This window comes from Macaca mulatta, chromosome 16 (assembly GCF_049350105.2).
Source record: "Macaca mulatta isolate MMU2019108-1 chromosome 16, T2T-MMU8v2.0, whole genome shotgun sequence".
Taxonomy (NCBI): Eukaryota; Metazoa; Chordata; class Mammalia; order Primates; family Cercopithecidae; genus Macaca; species Macaca mulatta.
In genome coordinates, this window is record NC_133421.1 from 9,106,435 (window position 1) to 9,128,232 (window position 21,798).

General features: G+C 50.8%; 2 protein-coding genes across 17 annotated transcripts in view; one reads left to right on the forward strand and one right to left on the reverse strand.

Moving 5' to 3' along the window:
* Positions 1 to 20,460, forward strand: part of SHBG (sex hormone binding globulin) — a 21,807-nt gene extending 1,347 nt beyond the window's left edge. The window contains exons 1-8 of one of the 13 annotated variants that reach the window (XM_077970268.1): positions 12,912 to 13,500; positions 17,499 to 17,590; positions 17,764 to 17,953; positions 18,284 to 18,445; positions 18,673 to 18,832; positions 18,963 to 19,099; positions 19,841 to 20,048; positions 20,292 to 20,460. In XM_077970268.1, coding sequence (XP_077826394.1) covers positions 17,562 to 17,590; positions 17,764 to 17,953; positions 18,284 to 18,445; positions 18,673 to 18,832; positions 18,963 to 19,099; positions 19,841 to 20,048; positions 20,292 to 20,440 — 1,035 coding nt within the window. In that variant the 5' untranslated portion in view covers positions 12,912 to 13,500; positions 17,499 to 17,561 and the 3' untranslated portion in view covers positions 20,441 to 20,460. Of the gene's footprint in view, positions 1 to 12,911; positions 13,501 to 14,835; positions 15,142 to 16,905; positions 17,364 to 17,498; positions 17,591 to 17,754; positions 17,954 to 18,283; positions 18,446 to 18,672; positions 18,833 to 18,962; positions 19,100 to 19,840; positions 20,049 to 20,291 lie in introns of those variants that run through there. The other 12 variants (XM_077970271.1, XM_028835969.2, XM_015118519.3 and 9 more) reach the window with 12 other exon arrangements.
* Positions 11,562 to 14,852, reverse strand: SAT2 (spermidine/spermine N1-acetyltransferase family member 2). 4 transcript variants are annotated; one of them, XM_077969474.1, is made up of 7 exons: positions 14,746 to 14,852; positions 12,904 to 13,103; positions 12,693 to 12,746; positions 12,473 to 12,556; positions 12,273 to 12,374; positions 12,083 to 12,123; positions 11,562 to 11,942 (listed from the first exon to the last, which is right to left on the reverse strand). In XM_077969474.1, exons 1-7 carry the CDS (start codon positions 14,835 to 14,837, stop codon positions 11,775 to 11,777), a joined length of 741 nt encoding a protein of 246 aa, XP_077825600.1. In that variant the 5' UTR covers positions 14,838 to 14,852; the 3' UTR covers positions 11,562 to 11,774.
* Positions 20,461 to 21,798: the final 1,338 nt, after the last annotated feature.

The window sequence follows — 21,798 nt, forward strand, 5'->3', positions numbered from 1 at the left end:
CATAGCCTATCTTTTAAGAATTTGTAACTGTGCTGTAGTAGATTTAAGTCATAGCTCTTGCCTTGAAGAGATTGTGATACAATGAAAGTTTTGGCCAGGAGCGGTGGCTCACGCCTGTAATGCCAGCACTCTGGGAGGCCAAGGCGGGTGGATCACCTGAGGTCCTCGGATCACCTGAGGTCAGGAGTTCGAGACCAGCGTGGCCAATATGGTGAACCACCCCACCCCCGCATCTAATAAAACACAAAAATTAGTCGGGCGTGGTAGCACGCGCCTGTAATCCCAGATACTCGGGAGGCTGAGGCAGGAGAATCACTTGAACCTGGGAGGTAGAAGTTACAGAGAGCCGAGATCGCGCCATTGCACTCCAGCCTGGGCGACAGAGCAAGACTCCGTCTCAAAAAAAAAAAAAAAAAAAAAAAAAAGAAAGAAAGAAAGAAACGAAAGAAAGTTTTAAGAATAGTAGAATAAGACCGGGCGCGGTGGCTCAAGCCTGTAATGCCAGCACTTTGGGAGGCCGAGACGGGTGGATCACGACGTCAGGAGATCGAGACCATCCTGGCTAACACGGTGAAACCCCGTCTCTACTAAAAAATACAAAAAACTAGCCGGGCGAGGTGGCGGGCGCCTGTAAGTCCCAGCTACTCGGGAGGCTGAGGCAGGAGAATGGCGTGAACCCGGGAGGCGGAGCTTGCAGTGAGCTGAGATCCGGCCACTGCACTGCAGCCTGGGTGACAGAGCGAGACTCCGTCTCAAAAAAAAAAAAGAATAGTAGAATAGTTTCGGCCGGGGGCGCTGTGGCTCACTCCTGTAATCCCAGCACTTTAGGAGGCCCAGGCGTGTGGATCACTTGAGCCCCCAAGTTCGAGACCAGCCTCAACAGGGCGAAACCCCGTTTCTATTAAAACTACAAAAATTAGGCCGGGCGCGGTGGCTCACGCCTGTAATCCCAGCGCTTTGGGAGGCCGAGATCACTGGCGGGCGGATCACGAGGTCAGGAGATGGAGACCATTCTGGTCAACATGGTGAAACCCTGTCTCTACTAAAATACAAAAAATTAGCTGTGGTAGTTCCAGCTACTCCGGAGGAGTCCCAGCTACTCGGGAGGATGCGGCAGGAGAATCACTTGAACCTAGGAAGGTGGAGGTTGCAGTGAGCGGGTATCACACCACTGCACTCCAGCCTGGGCAATGAGTGAAACTTAAAAAATAATAATAATGGCAGTGTGCCATGGCTCACGCCTGTAATCCCAGCACTTTGGGAGGCTGACGCGGGCGGATCACGAGGTCAGGAGATCGAGACCATCCTGGCTAACACGGTGAAACTCCATCTCAGGCCGGGCGCGGTGGCTCAAGCCTGTAATCCCAGCACTTTGGGAGGCCGAGATGGGCGGATCACGAGGTCAGGAGATCGAGACCATCCTGGCTAACACGGTGAAACCCCGTCTCTACTAAGAAATACAAAAAATAGCCGGGCGAGGTGGCAGCGCCTGTAGTCCCAGCTACTCGGGAGGCTGAGGCTGGAGAATGGCGTGAACCCAGGAGGCGGAGCTTGCAGTGAGCTGAGATCCGGCCACTGCACTCCAGCCTGGGCTACAGAGCGAGACTCCATCTCAAAAAAAAAAAAAAAAAAAAAAAAAGAAACTCCATCTCAACTAAAAATACAAAAAAAAAAAAAAAGGCCGGGCGCGGTGGCTCACGCCTGTAATCCCAGCACACGCCTGTAATCCCAGCACTTTGGGGGGCCGAGACGGGCGGATCACGAGGTCAGGAGATCGAGACCATCCTGGCTAACACGGTGAAACCCCGTCTCTACTAAAAAATACAAAAAACTAGCCGGGCGAGGTGGCGGGCGCCTGTAGTCCCAGCTACTCGGGAGGCTGAGGCAGGAGAATGGCGTGAACCCGGGAGGCGGAACTTGCAGTGAGCTGAGATCCGGCCACTGCACTCCAGCCTGGGCGACAGAGCGAGACTCCATCTCAACAACAACAACGACAAATAGTAATAATAATAATAATAATAGTGCCCGGGCGCAGTGGCTCACACCTGTAATCCCACCACTTTGGGAGGCAGAGGCGGGTAGATCACCTAAGATTGGGAGTTTGAGACCAGCCTGACCAACATGGAGAAACCCCGTCTCTACTAAAAATACAAAAATTAGCTGGGCATGATGGCCCATGCCTGTAAACCCAGCTACTCGGAGGCTGAGGCAGGAGAATTGCTTGAACCCGGGAGGCAGAGGTTGCAGTGAGCCGAGATTGTGCCATTGCACTCCAGTCTGAGCAACAAGAGTGACATTCTGTCTCAAAAAAATAATAATAATAATAAATAATAAACAATTCCGGGGAAATTCAAAATAGGAAAAATTGTAATGAAATAATGGTAGTAGCAGGAAAAATTCACATTCTGGGAGTTGTCCTATGTTCCATTCACTTCTTGGATTAGAGTAAATGGTAATGCCAATCATGGAGGACATAACATAGGAGATAAAGGTTTAGAAAATAAGGTGATGGATTATACTAAATTTTTTTTTTTTTGCCCTTTGAACTTAGCCACCACATCTGGCTAATTTTTAAATTTTTGTATTTAATGGTGGGGACAAACAGACCTGGAAATCTCTTACTTCTTTTTTTTTTTTTTTTTTTTTTTTTTTTTTTTTTTTTTTTTGAGGCGGAGTCTTCACTTTGTCGCCCAGGCTGGAGTGCAGTGGCACCATCTCGGCTCACTGCAAGCTCCGCCTCCCGGGTTCACGCCATTCTCCTCCTGCCTCAGCCTCCCGAGTAGCTGGGACTACAGGCGCCCGCCACCGCGCCCGGCTAATTTTTTGTATTTTAGTAGAGATGGGGTTTCACCGTGTTAGCCAGGATGGTCTCGATCTCCTGACCTCGTGATCCGCCCGCCTCAGCCTCCCAAAGTGCAGGGATTACAGGCGTGAGCCACCGCGCCCGGCCGGAAATCTCTTACTTTATAGTGTGATGGCAGAAGAAAGACACTGGAAAAATTATTAATATTTATAATAATTATTAATATTGCAACCATGGCCAGGCACCGGGCTCATACCTGTAATCCCAGCAGTTTGGGAGGCTGAGGCTGGTGGATCACCTGAGGTCACCTGAGGTCAGGAGTTCAAGACCAGTCTGTTGAAATTCCATCTCTACTAAAAATACAAAAATTAGCCTGGAATGGTGGCATGCGCTTGTAGTCCCAGCTACTCAGGAGACTGAGGCAGGAGAATCACTTGAACTCAGGAGGCAGAGGTTGCAGTGAGCCAAGATTGTGCCACTGCACTCCAGTTTGGGTGACAGAGCAAGACTCCATCTGAAAAAATAAAAATTAAAAATAAAAATAAAGGCGATAGAAGAAAGGAAAATAAAATATAAGAAAATTAAAGGATTAGTCCATGGGATACAACATCTGAATAACCAGAATTCCAGAAAATGATAACAGATATAATTATCTGGGAAGATGAAATCATCTCAAATCAATAGTAATAATTATGCAAGAAAATTTCCCAAGGCCAGGTGCAGTGGCTCACGCCTGTAATCCTGGCACTTTGGGAGGCTGAAGCAGGCAGATCACTTGAGCTCGGGCGTTCAGGAGCGGCCTGGGCAGCATGGTGAAACCCTGTCTCTACCAAAAATACAAAAATTAGCCGGGTGTGGTGGCTCACGCCTGTAATCCCAGCACTTTGGGATGCTGAGGTGGGTGGATCACCTGAGGTCAGGAGATTGAGACCAGCCTGGTCTCAAAAATACAAAAATCGGCCACACATGGTAGCGTGTGCCTATAATCCCAACTACTCAGGAGGCTGAGGGAGGAGAATCTCTTGAACCCGGGAGGCAGAGGTTGCAGTCAGCCGAGATCACACCACTGCACTATATACAGCCTGGGTGACAGAGCAAGACTCTGTCTCAAAAGAAAAAAAATTATTTCCAACCTCGTTTCCTATACGTAGCCACACTCTCAATTTTTTTTGTTGTTGAGACAGAGTCTTGCTCTGTCACTCAGACTAGAGTGCAGTGGTATGATCTCAGCTCACTGCAACCTCTGCCTCCCAGGTTCCAGCAATTCTCCTGCCTCAGCCTCCTGAGTAGCTGGGATTTTAGGCACCCACTGCCACAGCTGGCTTGGTTTTTTTTGTTGTTGTTGTATTTTTAGTAGACACGCGGTTTCACCATGTTGGCCAGGCTGGTCTCGAACTTCTCACCTCAGGTGAGTCGCTCACCTCAGCCACCCAAAGCGTTGGGATTATAGGCATGAGCCACTGCGCCCGGCCCCCACTCTCAATTAAGTGCAGGAGTAGAACAGACATTTTCAGACTTTTAAAGTCCCAACAAATTTACCTCCCGGTACCGTTTCTCAAAAAGCTTCATCAAAATAAGAGTAAACCTAGAAAGAGGAAACGCAGGTTCCAGGCAACAGAACGTCAACACAAGAGAGAGGCAAAGAGGATCCCCAGGATGAAGGTGAAGGGAGATCCCAACAGTGCAGCCTCAAGATTGCCTCTCTGGACTGGAGCAGGTCGAAGGGCTTTTTGAGAAATTCTTCAAAATGAAGTAGATTGAAATTCCTAAGTGTTTGTATATCTTTTTTTTTTTTTTTTTTTTTTTTTTTTGAGACGGAGTCTTGCTCTGTCCCCCAGGCTGGAGTGCAGTGGCCGGATCTCAGCTCACTGCAAGCTCCGCCTCCCGGGTTCAGGCCATTCTCCTGCCTCAGCCTCCCGAGTAGCTGGGACTACAGGCGCCCGCCACCTCACCCAGCTAGTTTTTTGTATTTTTTAGTAGAGACGGGGTTTCACCGTTTTAGCCAGGATGGTCTCGATCTCCTGACCTCGTGATCCGCCCGTCTCGGCCTCCCAAAGTGCTAGGATTACAGGCTTGAGCCACCACGCCCGGCCGTGTTTGTATATCTTTATGAGAGATTAATTAAGGGAGAATTTAGGAATAAATTAGAGTACACAGGAAACTAAGCAAACAGAGAGGACAAGGCAGTTATAAATTCCAGGGAAAACAAAAATGGTACAAGAAAGAAAAAGAATTGTAACTATCCACATGGATCATACGTGTATTCATATAATAATCATAATAATGAGGCTGGGCATGGTGACTCACGCCTGTAATCCCAGCACTTTGGGAGGCCAAGGCGGGTGGATCACCTGAGGTCAGGAGTTCAAGACCGGCCTGAACAGCATGGTGAAACCCCATCTCTACTAAAAATACAAAAATTAGCCAGGCGTGGTGGTGGGTGCCTATAGTCCCAGCTACTCGGGAGGCTGAGGCAGGAGAATTGCTTGAACCTGAGAGGCAGAGGTTGCAGTGAGCTGAGATCATGCCACTGCACTCCAGCCTGGGGAACAAGGATGAAACTTTGTCTCCAAAAAAAAAAAAAAAAAAAGGCCGGGCGCGGTGGCTCCAGCCAGTAATCCCAGCACTTTGGGAGGCCGAGACGGGCGGATCACGAGGTCAGGAGATCGAGACCATCCTGGCTGACACGGTGAAACCCCGTCTCTACTAAAAAATACAAAAAACTAGCCGGGCAAGGTGGCGGGCGCCTGTAGTCCCAGCTACTCAGGAGGCTGAGGCAGGAGAATGGCGTAAACCCGGGAGGCGGAGCTTGCAGTGAGCTGAGATCCGGCCACTGCACTCCAGCCTGGGCGGCAGAGCGAGACTCCGTCTCAAAAAAAAAAAAAAAAAAGTAAACACTAAACCCAGGAGGATGGGAAGTGGAGGTGGGGTGACAAGTCGATTGGAAAAAAAGGGCTTCTCTGTTTTTTTTTTAACCTCAATGATCCTTGTTCTGAAGGGCTAGCTTCTCATCTTCCACAGTGCAAAGCCAATAGCTAATGCCTAAACAAAAAACCCTGGAGTGCAGTGGTGCAAACATGCCTCACTTCAGCCTCAACCTCAAGAAGTGAGGCCAAGAGCAGTGGCACGTGCCTGTAATCTCAGCCGTTTGGGAGGTCATGGCAAGAGGATCAGTTAAGACCAGGAGTTCATGGTTACAGTGAGCTAGGATCGTGCCACCGTACTCCAGTCCAGGCAACAGAAAAAGACCCTGTCTCTAAAAAAATAAAGACCCCTTATCCCTCTCAAAAAAAAAAATTTTTTTTTTTTAAATTGAAAAAGAAAAAGAGACATCGAGAAGTAGTAATACTGGCCAGGTGTGGTGGCTCATATCTGTAATCCTCCCTTTTTGGGAGGCCAAAGTGGGAGGATTGCTTGAGCTCTGGAGTCCAATACTAGCCTGGGCAAAATAGTGAGACCTAGCCTCCAATAAAAAATGTGTTTTTTTGTTTGTTTGTTTGTTTTGCTTTTTTTTGTTGTTTTTTTTGAGACAGAGTCTCACTCTGTTGCCTAGGCTAGAGTGCAGTGGCACGATGTTGGCTCACTGCAACCCCCGCCTCCCAGGTTCAAGAGATCCTCCTGCCTAAGCCTCCCAGGTAGCTGGGATTACAGGCATTCACCACCACATCCAGCTAATTTTTCTATTTTCAGTAGAGACAGGTGGGGTTTCACCATGTTAGCCAGGTTTGTCTCAACCTTGTGACCTCAAGTCATCCGCCCGCCTCAGCCTTCCAAAGTGCTGGGATTACAGGTGTGAGCTACAGTGCCCAGCTTAATAATTTTTTTTTTGGTTTTTTTGGAGACAGAGTTTCGCTCTTGTTGCCCAGGCTGGAGTGCAATGGTGCGATCGGCTCACTGCAACCTCTGCCTCCCAGGTACAAATGATTCTCCTGCCTCAGTCTCCCAAGTAGCTCGGATTACAGGCATGAGCCACCACGCCCGGTTAATTTGTTTATATTTAGTAGAGACAGGGTTTCACCATGGTAGTAAGGCTGGTCACCAACTCCTGACCTCAGGTGATCCACCTGCCTCGGCCTCCCAGAGTGCTAGAATTACAGGCATATGCCACCATGCCCAGTCAAAAGTTTGTTTTTCTTTCTTTTTCTTTTCTTTTTTTTTTTTTTTTTTTTTGAGACGGAGTCTTGCTCTGTCACCCAGGCTGGAGTGCAGTGGCATGATCTTGGCTCACTGCAAGCTCCAACTCCCGGGTTCACACCATTCTCCTGCCTCAGCCTCCCGAGTAGCTGGGACTAAAGGAGCCTGCCACAACGCCTGCCTAATTTTTTTGTATTTTTAGTGGAGAGGTGGATTCACCGTGCCCGGCCAAAAAATTGTTTTTCATTAGCCAGGCTTGATAGCACCCGCCTGTAATCCCAGATACTTGAGAGGCTGAGGTGGGAGAATCACTTGAGCCCAGGAGGTCAAGACTGCAGTGAGCTACGATGACACCACTGCACTTGGCTTGGGCAACAGAGCAAGACCCAGTCACAAACAAAACAAAACAAACAAACAAAAAAAACACAACATTTGCAATAGTCAGTTAGCTCAGGTGGTTAGAGCCAGTTGCTAACACCAAGGTTGTGGATTTCATCCCCATGTGGGCAAATGTATTATCACTTATGTGGCTGGAGGATGACTTGAGGCCAGGATTTCAAGACCAGCCTGGCCAACATGGAGAAACCCCATCTCTACTAAAAACACAAAAATTATGGGCCTGGCATGGTGGCTTACACCTGTAATCCCAGCACTTTGGGAGGCTGAGGCGGGCAGATCATCTGAGGTCAGGAGTTTGAGACCAGCCTGGCCAACATGGTGAAAACCCATCTCTACTAAAAAATATATAAAAATTAGGAGGTCACGTGCCTGTAATCCCAGCTACTCGAGAGGCTGAGGCAGGAGAGTCACTTGAACCTGGGAGGCAGAGGTTGCAGTGAGCCAAGATCACACCATTACACTCCAGCCTGGGCAACAAGAGTGAAACTCTGTCTCAAAAAAATAAATAAATTAGCCGGGCGTGGTAGCACATGCCTGTTATCCCAGCTACTTGGGAGGCTGAGTCAGGAGAATCACTTGAACCTAGGAGGCAGAGGCTGCAGTTAGCCCAGATCTCACCACTGCGCTCCCGCCTGGGAGATAAAGTAGACTCTGTCTCAAAAAAACAAAACGAAACAAAACAAAACTCAGTTGAGAGTGGTTGCCTTGGAAGAGTGAGGAAATTTTTTTTTTTTTTTTTTTTTTTTTTTTTTTTTTTGAGACGCAGTCCTGCTCTGTCGCCCAGGCTGGACTGCAGTGGCCCGATCTCGACTCACTGCAAGCTTCGCCTCCCGGGTTCACGCCATTCTCCTGCCTCAGCCTCCTGAGTAGCTGAGACTACAGGCGCCCACCACCATGCCCAGCTAATTTTTTTGTATTTTTAGTAGAGACAGAGTTTCACTGTGTTAGCCAGGATGGTCTCAATCTCCTGACCTCATGATCCGCCTGCCTCGGCCTCCCAAAGTGCTGCGGTTACAGGTGTGATGGAGCGCAAAGATATTCTATGAATATTAGTAAGATCTGGGACCAAGGTGAAGATAATAACATTAAAAACATAAACTCTGAAAACCAAAGACAAAACAAGATGGGAACAAGATAAATTTTGGAAGCATTGGCTGGGCACTGTGGCTTATGCCTGTAATCCCAGCACTTTGGGAGGCCGAGGCAGGCAGATCGAAGTTGGAGACCAGCCTGACCAACATGGAGAAACCTCATCTCTATTAAAAATAGAAAATTAGCCGGGTGTGGTGGTGTGTGTCTGTAATCCCAGCTACTCAGGAGGCTAAGGCAGGAGAATTGCTTGGACCCAGGAGGCGAAGGTTGTGGTGAGTGAGATGGTGCCATCGCACTCCAGCCTGGTCAAGAAGAGCGAAACACCATCTCAAACAAACAAAAAAAATGTTGGGAGTATTAAGTTTCCTAGTTTATACTCTTTTATCTTCTGCATTAGTGATTAAAATTTGCTTTTTGAGGCAGGGCTTTGCTCTGTCACCCCGGCTGGAGTGCATTGGCAGGTTCTCAGTTCACTGTAGCCTCAACCTCCTGAGCTCAAGCCATCCTCCCATCTCAGCCCCCCAGTAGCTGGAACTACAGGCATTTTGCCACCACGCTCAGCTAATGTTTTTGTATTTTTTGCAGAGACAGGGTTTTGCCCTGTTGCGCAGTTTAGTCTTGAACTATTGGACTCTATTAATCTACCCACCTTGGCTTTCCAAAATGCTAGGATTACAGGCGTGAGCCACTGTACCCAACCTATTATTGTTTTTGTTTTGAGACAGGATCTCACTCTGTCACCCAGGCTGGAGTGCAGTGGTGCAAACATGACTCACTTCAGCCTTGACCTCTAAGGTTCAGGTGATCCTCCCACCTCAGCCTCCTGAGTAGTTGGGACTACAGGCATTTGCTACTGACCTGGGCAAATTTTATTTATTTAGTTTTTGTTTCCTTTGGGTTTTTTGTTGTTGTTGTTGTTTGTTTGTTTGTTTGTTTTAGACAGAGTCTTGCTCTGTCACCCAGAGTGCAGTAGTGCAATCTCGGCTCACTGCAACCTCTACCTCCTAGGTTCAAGTGATTCTCCTGCCTCAGCCTCCTGAGTAGCTGGGATTACAGGCATGCACCACCAAGCCCAGCTAATTTTTGTATTTTTAGTAGAAACAGGGTTTCACCATGTTGGCCAGGCTGGTCTCAAACTCCTGACCTCCGGTAATCCACCCACCTTGGCCTCCCAAAGTGCTAGGATTACAGGTGTGAGCCACTGTGCCCAGCCATTTTCTGTTTTTTGAGAGAGTCTCCATCTGTCACCCAGGCTGGAGTGTGGTGGCACAAACTCAGCTCACTGCAACCTCTGCCACCTGGGTTGAAGCGATTCTCATGCCTCAACCTCCCAAGTAGTTGGAATTACATGGGTGCCACCACACCCAGCTAATTTTTGTATTTTTAGTAGAGATGGGGTTTCTACATGTTGGCCAGGCTGGTCTCGAACTCCTGACCTCAAGTGATCTGCCTGCCTCCTGAAGTGCTGGGATTATAAGGATAAGCCACTGCACCCGGCCTAATTTTGTAGAGATGTAGTCTTGCCCATGTTGCCTAGGCTGGTCTTGAACTCCTGGCTCAAGTGATCCTCCACCCTCAACCTCTCAAACTATTGAGATTTTTTTTTTTTTTTTTTTTGAGATGGAGTCTTGCTCTGTCACCCAGGCTGGAGTGCAGTGGCCGGATCTCAGCTCACTGCAAGCTCCGCCTCCCGGGTTTACACCATTCTCCTGCCTCAGCCTCCCGAGTAGCTGGGACTACAGGTGCCCGCCACCTAGCCCGGCTAGGTTTTTGTATTTTTTAGCAGAGACGGGGTTTCACCGTGTTAGCCAGGATGGTCTCGATCTCCTGACCTCGTGATCCGCCCGTCCTGGCCTCCCAAAGTGCTGGGATTACAGGCTTGAGCCACCGCGCCCAGCCTTTTTTTTTTTTTTTTTTTTTTTTTTTTGAGACTGGGTATTGCTCTGTCACTCAGGCTGGAGTGCAGTGGCGTGGTCTTGGCTCACTGCAACGTCTACTTCCTGGGATCAAGCGATTCTCGTGCCTCAGCCTCCCCAGTAGCTGGGCCTAGAGTACCATGCCATTGTGTGTTGGCTTTTTCTGTATTTTTGGTAGAGACGAGATTTTGCTATGTTGGCCAGACTGCTCTTGAACTCCTGGACTCAGGCAATTTACCAGCCTCCCAAAATCCAAAATGCTGGGATTACAGGCATGAGCTTTTTTTTTTTTTTTTGAGATGGAGTTTTGCTCTTGTTTCCCAGGCTGGAGTGCGGTAGCATGATCTTGACTCACTGCAACCTCCATCTCCCAGGTTCAAGCGATTCTCCTGCCTCAGCCTCCCGAGTAGCTGGGATTATGGGCGCCTGCCACCATGCCTGGCTAATTTTGTATTTTTAGTAGAGATGGGGTTTTGCCATCTTGGTCAGGCTGCTCTTGAACTCCTGACCTCAGATGATCTGCCCGCCTCGGCCTCCCAGAGTGCTGGGATCACAGGCATGAGCCACTGAGCCCGGCCAGGTGTGAGCTTTTGTCGGCCACACCAGATTGAGAATAAAGACTGTTGGGCTGGGCACGGTGGCTCCCGCCTGTAATCTCAGCACTTTGGGAGGCCGAGGTGGGCTGATAAAAATACAAAAATACAAAAATTAACATGTGGTGGCAGGTGCCTATAATCCTAGCTACTCAGGAGGCTGAGGTGGAAGAATCGCTTGAAATCGGGAAGCGGATGTTGCAGTGAGCCAAGATCCAACCATTGCACTCCAGCTTGGGGACAAAAATTAAAAAAATTAAAAAAAGACTTTGGACTGGGCGCAGTGGCTCACACCAGTAATACAAGCACTTTGCGAGGTTGAGGCGGCCATATCACAAGATCAGGAGTTACAGACCAGCCCGGCCAGCATGGTGAAACACCGTCTCTACTAAAAACACAAAAATTAGCCAGGCATGGTGGTGTGCACCGGTAGTACCAGCTATTCGGGAGGCTGAGGCAGAAGAATTGCTTGAACCCATGAGGCCGAGGTTGCAGTGAGCTGAGTTCACGCCACTGCACTCCAGCCTGGGGGACAGAGACTCTGTAAAAAAAAAAAAAAAAAAAAAAAGAAGAAGAAAAGAAAGAAAATAAAAAAGGAAAGAGAAGAAAAGACCCAACGCCACATCAGGTCATGCAATTCATATTTATTTTTCACCCTCAACAAGGAAGAAAGGTCTCTCCCTCAATTCTACTCTTCCAGGACTTGAGGATAGGCACCCCCAACCCTCCTTCCTCCAGAGAGGCCTCAGCGTCAGTGTTTGTGGAAATAGTTTCTGAAGAGTGCTTGAGCTGGTGGGGAAGGAGAAACTCAAGAGAGAGATCCCCCTGGGGATGGTGTCACTTTCCTGCCAACTTTCTCATCGCCTCTCCTTCAAAGCGGAAGAAGTGCCAGCCCTCAGCTTCCGTCAGATCTTGGGCTCCTAGGGCCTTGTACAAGTCCATGGCCCTCTGGTTCCAGTCCAGGACAGCCAGGCGGAATTGGGAGCAGCCCTTATCCAAGGCCACCTGTGGGAGAAAACATCACTAACTTTTCTGGGGTCAAAAAAGGAAAAGGTTTTCTCCCTCCCTCATTCAACCCGGGTCCTCCCCCTCCATATACCCTTGCTTCTTTAGGTCCTCACTTGTCACCCCCACCCTCTCCTCACCTCAGCCACCTTTTTGATTATTTTGGAACCAATCCCTTGACCTGTTATGGAGAGAAAGAGGCAAAAAATATCTATTGTTTGAGCTGAAGGGAATCAGAAAAGGACACAGGCTGGGATCTGGGGACTGGGGATGATGGTGGGGTGTGTGGGGTGCTTCGTTCCCACTCCCGCCTCAGCTTCTGCCCAGTACCCCGATATTCCGGCATCACATAGATATCCTCCAGATAAATGGTGCGTCCCTTCCATGTACTGTAGATGAAGTAGTATATTCCATAGCCCACCACGCAGGGCCCTGAGAGAGAGAAAAGAGGAGTACGGCTTCTGGGAGCCTGTGGGGAGACCTCTGAGGCCGGCTGGAGAGGTGGACTTCTAAGGCCCAGCTGCTCTTACCCAGTAGCTCCCCGGACGCTGGAAGAATCTCTGCTACCAAACAGTGATAGAAAGGATTCTCTCCAAAGCCATCTGCTCTCAGGGCTGCCGAGATTGGAGTTGTGACAAAGAGATAGAGAAAGAGGACCTGGGTCTATGCCCAGCCTGGAGCTGTCGCCTGGGGAACCCATCCCTCATTTCCTCCCCAGCCTCCGCCAGAACCTGGGCGCTGAGTCCCCACCTTCTTCACTGATCTTCACCTGATCCGAGAGGTTTTCGAACTCGGCTAGTTCCTAAGGCGTGAGTACGGAGGCTGGATTTGGGCAGAAGGGCCCCGCTGCTCCCCGAGCAGGGTCCCAAGGCGAGCCCCTCCCCCCGCCCCCGCCTCCTGCGCCCCCGCTCTGGCCGCGTCACTCTGACCCCCTGGTTTCCGGCCTTCTCCCCTCTCCCCTCTCTCCTCTCTTCACCCGAATCAGCCTCAGGATATCTCCACAGTCTCCCCCCTTGGCCTCTCGGATCCGCACGGAAGCCATCCGGATCCCCACTGTCTAGGACCAAAGTCTCACAGCCCCGCAAACGGCAACAAGACCCTTTAAAGGGCCTACAAGCTTGGATCCTGAAGAGCCTGGGAGAGCGGGGTGGCGGGAGTGGCCGGGACGGCGGGGTAGCAGCAGCCTGCGAAGTGGGGCTGGGATTCCGGTGCCGTCAGGACGGAGAGAGTGGGCCAGCGAGGAGGTCCTCACTGCGGGGCAAAGCCCCACCCCCTCGAATTCTGTCGCAGCAGGGGGCACAACCGTCAGCCAATCAGCTTGGAGAACAGGCGCAGCCCCGCCCCCCCCAAGTCCCACCCCCGACAGCTGGATCTTGTGACTGGGCCCCTGGGTAGAGGTCAAGGTTGGAGTGTGGCGGCTTCCTTGAGGTTGTGTGGGTGTCCCAACCTCGATCGAGTTACCCTGCGGTTCAAAGGCTCCCCGGCAGTGCTTTTTAAATTGACGTATGTGGTGATAACCTGCTTTAGCCTCAGGCTCACTCACCCCCCCAGACCCTGGGTAAGCCTTAAGACCCTCAGCTCTGAAAGCTGTTTCCTGCAGCTCTTGAGTAGGATGAAGTGTTACCTCTTGAGGACATATGCATTTTTAAAAATGTTTTGTTTATTTATTTATTCGTTCGTTTGTTTGTTTTTGGAGATCGAGTCTTGCTTTGTTTCCCAGGCTGGAGTGTAGTGGCGCGATCTCTGCTCACTGCAGCCTCTACCTCCCGAGTTCAAGCGATTCTCCTGCCTTAGTCTCTGGAGTAGCTGGGACTACAGTCGCGCACCGGCACTCCCGGCTAATTTTTTTTTTTTTTCGAGACGGTCTCACACTGTTGCCCAAGTAACACAGTGGCCTGATCATAGCTCATTATAGCCGTAACTTCCCGGGCTCAAGCGATCCTCTTCCCCTCAGCCTCCTGAGTAGCTAGGACCACAGGTGTGCACCACTATGCCTGGCTAATTTTTTTTTTTTTTTTTTTTTGGTAGATACGGGATCACGCCATGTTGCCCAGGTTGGTCTTAAACTCCTGGCCTCAAGCAATCCTCCCACCTCAGCCTCCCAAAGTGTCAGGATTATAGGCATGAGCCACTGCGCCTGGCCTCCCAGCACCCCTTGCAATGCCAACACGAGGTGGCAACTTGTTCTGTCGGCTGAGGGATGAGCCTGCCTCAGTCTTGGATCTGGTACAGCTCAGTTCAGACATTTGAGGTCTTTGCCTGGGTCCCAAATATGACCCACAAGGTTGTCCCTTGCTCTTCTTTTCCCTATATTCCACAGGGCAGAGCCAAGACTCCAGCCCACTGAGGGTAAAGGTCATCTTGGGCCCACCCATTCCCCAAGGAGTAACTTCTGCTGACCAGAACACTCATGAAGGGTCTTGGAGTGGCTGAGGCTTATCACCTTATCGACCCAACACCACGTCAGGTCATGCAATTCTTATTTTTCACCCTCAAGAAGGAAGAAAGGTCTCTCCCTCAATTCTACTCTTCCAGTACTTGAGGATAGGCACCCCCAACCCTCCTTCCTCCAGGGAAACCTCAGCGTCAGTGTTTGTGGAAATAGTTTCTGAAGAGTGCTTGAGCTGGTGGGGTAGGAGAAACTCAAGAGAGAGATCCCCCTGGGGATGGCCTCACTTTCCTGCCAACTTTCTGGTCGCCTCTCCTTCAAAGCGGAAGAAATGCCAGCCCTCAGCTTCCGTCAGATCTCCGGCTCCTAGGGCCTTGTACAAGTCCATGGCCCTCTGGTTCCAGAGGGAGTGGCGGGGGGCGGCGGGGTAGCCGCGGCCTGGGAAGTGGGGCTGGGATTCCGGTGCCGTCCAGGCGGAGAGAGTGGGCCAGCGAGGAGGTCCTCATGGCCGGGCAAAGCCCCACCCCCTCTAATTCTGTCGCAGCAGGGGGCACAACGTCAACCAATCAGCTTGGAGAACAGGCGCAGCCCCGCCCCCCCCAAGTCCCACCCCCGACAGCTGGATCTTGTGACTGGGCCCCTGGTAGAGGTCAAGGTTGGAGTGCGGCGGCTTCCTTGCGGTTGTTTGGGTGTCCCAACCTCGATCGAGTTACCCCGTGGTTCAAAGGCTCCCCGGCAGTGCTTTTTAAATTGACGTATGCGGTGATAACCTGCTTTAGCCTCAGGCTCACTCAGCCCCCGAGACCCTGGGTAAGCCTTAAGACCCCCAGCTCTGAAAGCTGTTTCCTGCAGCTCTTGAGTAGGATGAAGTGTTACATCTCGGCGGCATTTGCATTTTTAAAATGTTTTATTTATTTATTTATTTATTTACTTTTGGAGATGGAGTATTGCTTTGTCGCCCAGGCTGGGGTGCAGTGGCGCGATCTCCGCTCACTGCAGCCTCCACCGCCCGAGTTCAAGCGATCCTCCTGCCTTAGCCTCCGGAGTAGCTGGGACTGCAGTCGCGCACCGGCACGCCTGGCTAATTTTTTTTTTTTCCTTCCTTCCTTCCTTCCTTCCTTCCTTCCTTCCTTCCTTCCTTCCTTCCTCCCTCCCTCCCTTCCTTGCTTCCTTCCTTCCTTCCTTCCTTCCTTCCTTGCTTCCTTCCTTCCTTCCGGATTCTCACTCTGTCACTCAGGCTGGAGTGCAGTGGTGCGATATCGGCTCACTGCAACCTCTCCCTCCTGGGTTCAAGCGATTCTCCTGCCTCACCTGTGGAGTAGCTGGGATTACAGGCATGGGCAACCACACCTGGCCAAGTGTTGTATTTTTAGTAGAGATGGGGTTTCACCATGTTGGCCAGGCTGGTCTGGAACTCTTGACCTCAAGTGATCTGCCTGCCTCAGCCTCCCAAGGTGCTAGGATTACAGATGTGAGCCACCGAGCCCGGTCTGTCATTTGCATTTTAAAATGGGTCACGGGGTGGCGCAGTGGCTCACGCCTGTAATCCCAGCATTTTGGGAGACAGAGGCAGGTGGATCACATGAGATCAGGAGTTTGAGACCAAACTGACCAACATGGTGAAATCCCCTCTCTACTAAAAATACAAAAATTAGCCAAGTGTGATGGCGTATGCCTTTAATCCCAGCTACTCGGGATCCTGAGACAGGATAATTGGTTGAACCTGGGTGGTGGAGGGTACAGTGAGCCGAGATTGTGCCATTGCACTCCAGCCTGGGCAACAAGAGCGAAACTCCATCTCAAAATAAATAAATAAAATAAAATGGGTCAGGGAGGGTTGGGCCTTGTGGCTAACGCCTGTAATCCAAGTACTTTGGGAGGCTGATGTGGGCGGATCATTTGAGGTCAGAGGTTTGAGACCAGCCTGGCCGACATGGTGAAATCCCCGTCTCTACTAAAAATACAAAAAAATTAACTGGGCATGGTGGTGCGTGCACCTGTAGTCCCAACTACTCAGGAGGCTGAGATAGGAGGGTCGCTTGAGAGGGTGCCTCGAGAGGCAGAGGCAGCAGTGAGCCGAGATCACGCCACTGCACTCCAGCCTGAGTGACAGAACAAGACTCTGTCTAAAATAAAATAAAATAAAATGAAATAAAATAAAATGGGTCAGGGAGTGGGTGATGAATTTCTACTGCTAGACTGTTTAGGCCCCGTAATAAATGGATAAGGGAAGATAACTGGGAGGCGGGGGTAGGTCCCTTCTTAATATTCACTGAATCATACACACAGACAATACCTTCCTGGCAGACAGGCCTCAGAGGCCTGGGAAAAGACTGGGGGAGGAGTTCAGACCAGATGCCAGGCACCGTGCCTGCATTTTCTCAATGAACCTTCTTTCACAGTCACCCTGTAAAGTATTATTTTGCTCATTTTACAGACAAGAACGCTGAAGCACAAAGGTGAAGTGACTTGCCCAAGGTCACTCAGCTAGAAATTTAGGATTCCATTATCTCATTTCTAGTCCTGATACAGGATGCTACTTGGGACGCAGGGCAGGACTGTTTCTAGACCACAGGCCTGTGAATGCAGCCTCCCCACGTGGACGGAAATCTTGGAGGACCTAGACCAGGCCCTAGAGGAGGAGAGGGGAGATGGAATATCCTCTCCCAATTCAGAAATTTTCTAGGCAGTGGAGGATGATAGTGGAGGGGACTCTGTCCTTCACCCCATTGATCCCCAGAGGAGTGGTAGCTGGGTCTTGTGACTGGGCCCCTGGGCAGGGGTCAAGGGTCAGTGCCCCTGTTTCCTTTACCCCCTCCCTCCGGGCAACCTTTAACCCTCCACCGCCTACACACAAGGCTGCCTGCCTCTACACATTCTCCCAAGAGTTGTCTGAGCCGCCGAGTGGACAGTGGCTGATTATGGAGAGCAGAGGCCCAATGGCCACCTCGCGCCGGCTGCTGTTGCTGCTGTTGCTACTACTGCATCACACCCACCAGGGATGGGCCCTGAGACCTGTTCTCCCCACCCAGGTGCAGGAGCAGGACACGGCTCTCAGTCCATGGAGTCTTCCCTTCTCTCCTCCTCTGGCCCTGTAGCAGGGCCTCTCCCTCTGTCTGTCTCTGACATGTCCCTACTCAGCCTTGTTTGTTTTCTCTTTCTGATAGAGGGCGCAGGACCCTCCGGCTGTCCACCTCAGCAATGGCCCAGGACAAGAGCCTGCCGCTGTCATGACCTTTGACCTCACCAAGATCACAAAGTATGGGGTTGACCTAGCCCTTGACCCAGTCCCCTGGCTCTGCCCCATCTCCATCAGCTGTTCTCTTTTCCCTGTCTTCCTTTCCTTATCTGTGAACACCGTGTCCCCCAAACCCTCACTGGCTCTCAAAGGGCACATGACATACACAATCTTTTCCTTCTGAGTCCTTCCAGAACCTCCTCCTCCTTTGAGGTTCGAACCTGGGACCCAGAGGGAGTGATTTTTTATGGGGATACCAACCCTAAGGATGACTGGTTTATGCTGGGACTTCGGGACGGCAGGCCTGAGATCCAACTGCACAATTACTGGGCCCAGCTTACGGTGGGTGCTGGACCACGACTGGATGACGGGAGATGGCACCAGGTAAGCTAGCTCTGGTCCTCAAGGGAGGGATGTCTGGAGCTGGTCTGAGGAAAGGGAACGAAACCAAGTTATTGGGCATCCCTTTACCACTGTCATCTCATTTAATCCACACGAACTCCCACAAAGTAGCTATTCTTGGCCCCATCTTTTCTGATGGGAATTCTAAGGCTCAGTCAGTACATAAGTGACAAGACCTGACTGACCCACGGCCAAGGATGCTAGCTGCTTCTTTAAGGCATGTTCTTTCCACTATAGTACTAGGCTGCCTCACAGGAAGGTGGCAGAGACAGATCCCAGGGTCCTCTGATTCTGCTTCCCACCTTCCTGCAGGTGGAAGTCAAGATGGATGGGGACTCTGTGCTACTGAAGGTGGATGGGGAGGAGGTGCTGCGCCTGAGACAGGTCTCTGGGCCCCTGACCAGCAAACGCCATCCCATCATGAGGATTGCGCTTGGGGGGCTGTTCTTCCCCGCTTCCAACCTTCGGTTGCCGGTAACTACATCCCAGGGGTGGAACCCTAGCCAAGGCTCCATAAAGCACTGCTGGGTGGGTGGCCATGGGAATCTAAGTCCAAGATTTTAGGGAGAGGGGATGGGTTGAGAGCTGCAAGAGGGAGGCCAAATGCTCGGAAGAGAGTAAACTGAGGGCAGAGTGGCCAGGACTGGGGCTCCGATGCCCTGATTTCTACATCCCCATATCTTACCTCTGTCACACTCCAGCTAGTTCCTGCCCTGGATGGCTGCCTGCGCCGGGATTCCTGGCTGGACAAACAGGCCGAGATCTCAGCATCTGCCCCCACTAGCCTCAGAAGCTGTGATGTAGAATCAAATCCCGGGATATTTCTCCCTCCAGGGACTCATGCAGAATTCAATCTCCAAGGTAGATTTCCTTGGAGTGTGTTTTTCCCACCCTGGTCAGCTCAGCCTGCCTCTGTCTCCCTCCACCACTGGCCCCTTTCCTCCTTGAAGCTCCAGCTTTGAGGCCTCAGGATAATCATTTCTCCCCACAGACATTCCCCAGCCTCATGCAGAGCCCTGGGCCTTCTCTTTGGACCTGGGACTCAAGCAGGCAGTAGGCTCAGGCCACCTTCTTTCTCTTGGGACACCGGAGAACCCATCTTGGCTCAGTCTCCACCTCCAAGATCAAGTAAAGGGGGACAATGGGGCGCTGCCTGTATTCAGTGGAGCCTGGAGCAATGAGGGAAGAGGGGAGTCCAAAATGTCAATATTAGGAAGACTTCCAGCCGAGGGAACATAGCAAGACTCTGGCTCCACAAAATTGTTTTTCATTAATAATTAGCCAGGCATGGTGGTGCATGCCTGTAATCCCAGGTGCTGGAGGCCAAGACCAGAGGATCACTTGAGGCCAGGAGTTTGACATCAGCCTGGGCAACATAGCAGAGACCTCTGTCAAAAAAAAAAAAAAAAATTAGCCAGGCATAGTAGCACATGTCTGCTGCCCTGGCTACTTAGGAGCCTGAGGCAGGAGGTTTACTTGAGCCCAGGAGTTTGAGGCTGCAGTGATATATGATGGTGCCACTGCACTCTGACCTGGACCACAGTGAGACCCTGTCTCAAAAAAAATAAAAATAAAAATAAGGTTTACGGATGGCACTCAGGTGGGTGGTAGGGGCAAGGGACATATCTTGAAGCTGCCCACAGCAAGCAAACAGTTTTGACTTAGACTGTTTATTTACTTGGGGTAGGTGTGGTTTCAAAAAGGGTCAAGCCAAAAAAAATTAGGGCAGGATTTAAGTGGTGAAAATGGCCAGTAGGTGGAGGCATAGCGAAGAGGCAGAATTAAGGCAGTTAGGGGTAAGGCCACAGGCAGTAGTCCCTGCTCATTCTTCCCTCCCTCTCTATCGTCCCTTTCCCACACACTCTGCAGAAGGTGGTGCTGTCTTCTGGGTCGGGCCCAGGGATGGATCTGCCCCTGGTCTTGGGACTCCCTCTTCAGCTGAAGCTGAGTATGTCCAGGGTGGTCTTGAGCCAAGGACCAAAGATGGAGGTCCTTGCCCTGCCTCCCTTAGGCTTGGCTTCCCTCCTTAACCTCTGGGCCAAGCCTCAAGGGCGTCTCTTCCTGGGGGCTTTACCAGGTAAGAGAGAATGATGTTCAAGTTCATGAGCACACCATTGGAAACAGCTCAAGGGAGGGGGCACATTTTGAGGGGAAGGAAACCTCTGGGAGGGAAGAAGAATAGGCCACAAGAAGAAGATAGCGGGCAGTGGGAGGTAGTGCTTCTGAAAACTCAGGTTGGAGGAGTGGAAAAGTGGGGAGAAGATTCTGAATCTGAGCCACCTTACTCTTCTAATGCCACCTTTGCACTATCTCCCTCTAGGAGAAGACTCGTCCACCTCTTTTTGCCTGCATGGCCTTTGGGCACAAGGTCAGAGGCTGGATGTGGACCGGGCCCTGAACAGAAGCCATGAGATCTGGACTCACAGCTGTCCCCAGAGCCCAGGCAATGGCACTGACGCTTCCCATTAAAGCTCCACCTAAGAACCCCCTTTGAAAGTTACTTATTATTCATTTATTCAACAAATATTCACTGTGCACTAGTAACGTACCAGGCACTGTGCCAAGCATTGAGTTGTCTTGATGAGCACAAACACTCTGGTTCCTACCCTCTTGGTGCCCACAGTCCCATAGGGAAGCAGACATCCATCAAAGACTAACTAATAAGTGGATAGTTGGAAGCACTGATAAAGGAGAATCGGAGAGTTGTGAAAACATGGAGACTGGCCGCGAGCAGTAGCTTACGCCTGTAATCCCAGCACTTTGGGAGGCCGAGGCAGGCAGATCACGAGGTCGGGAGATCGAGACCATCCTGGCTAACGTGGTGAAACCCCGTCTCTACTAAAAATACAAAAAAAATTAGCCGGGTGTGGTGGTGGGCGCCTGTAGTCCCAGCTGCTCAGGAGGCTGAGGCAGGAGAATGGTGTGAACCCGGGAGGCAGAGCTTGCAGTGAGTCGAGATAATGTCACTGCACTCCAGCCTGGGCGACAGAGCAAGACTGTCTCAAAAAAAAAAAAAAAAAAAAAAAGAAGAAAAGAAAAGAAAAATAAAACATGGAGACTAGGAGGCCTTAGTCTGAACGTCAAGGAGAGGTTCTCTGAGGAAATGAGGACTTCTTTTTTTGTTTTGTTTTGTTTTGTTTTGAGACAGAGTTTTGCTCTTGTTGCCCAGGCTGGAGTACAATGGTGTGATCTTGGCTCACAGCAACCTCTGCCTCCTGTGTTCAAGCAATTCTTTTGCCTCAGCCTCCCGAGTAGCTGGGATTACAGGTGTGCACCACCACCCCCGGCTAATTTTTTGTATTTTTAGTAGAGATGGGGTTTCACCATGTTGGCTAGGCTGGTCTAGAACTCCTGACCTTGGGTGATCCTCCTGCCTCGGCCTCCCAAAGTGCTGGGATTACAGGCGCGAGCCATCGCGTCCGGCTGGAAATGAGGACTTCTTAGGCTGAGATCCCAGCAAAAACCCCGACAGACAGACATACTCTGGATACAGGTCACTTTCTGGAAGCCAGGACCCACCTCGTTCCGCAGAAGTTACTCCCTTTGAGACTCCAGTTTCCTGCCTCTGTGGCTGGTCCAGAGGGATCAGGAGGAAGAAAAGAGATGGGATTTTGACATCTCAGTCATCTGGTCCTTGGACTGGCCATTGCTGCCCAGGGAAGGAGCAGCAGGGGGCGTGAGAGGGTCACAGACAGATGCGGGTAGGGGTTCTGGAAAAAGGGGTGGAGGCAGGGAGAAAGAGAAAGGGAGGAGAGCACAGGGAGAAAGTCGCCTCTCTCTCCTAGTCTTGGTCCACTTGCTGCGTTCACAGACGAATTTGTCTCTAC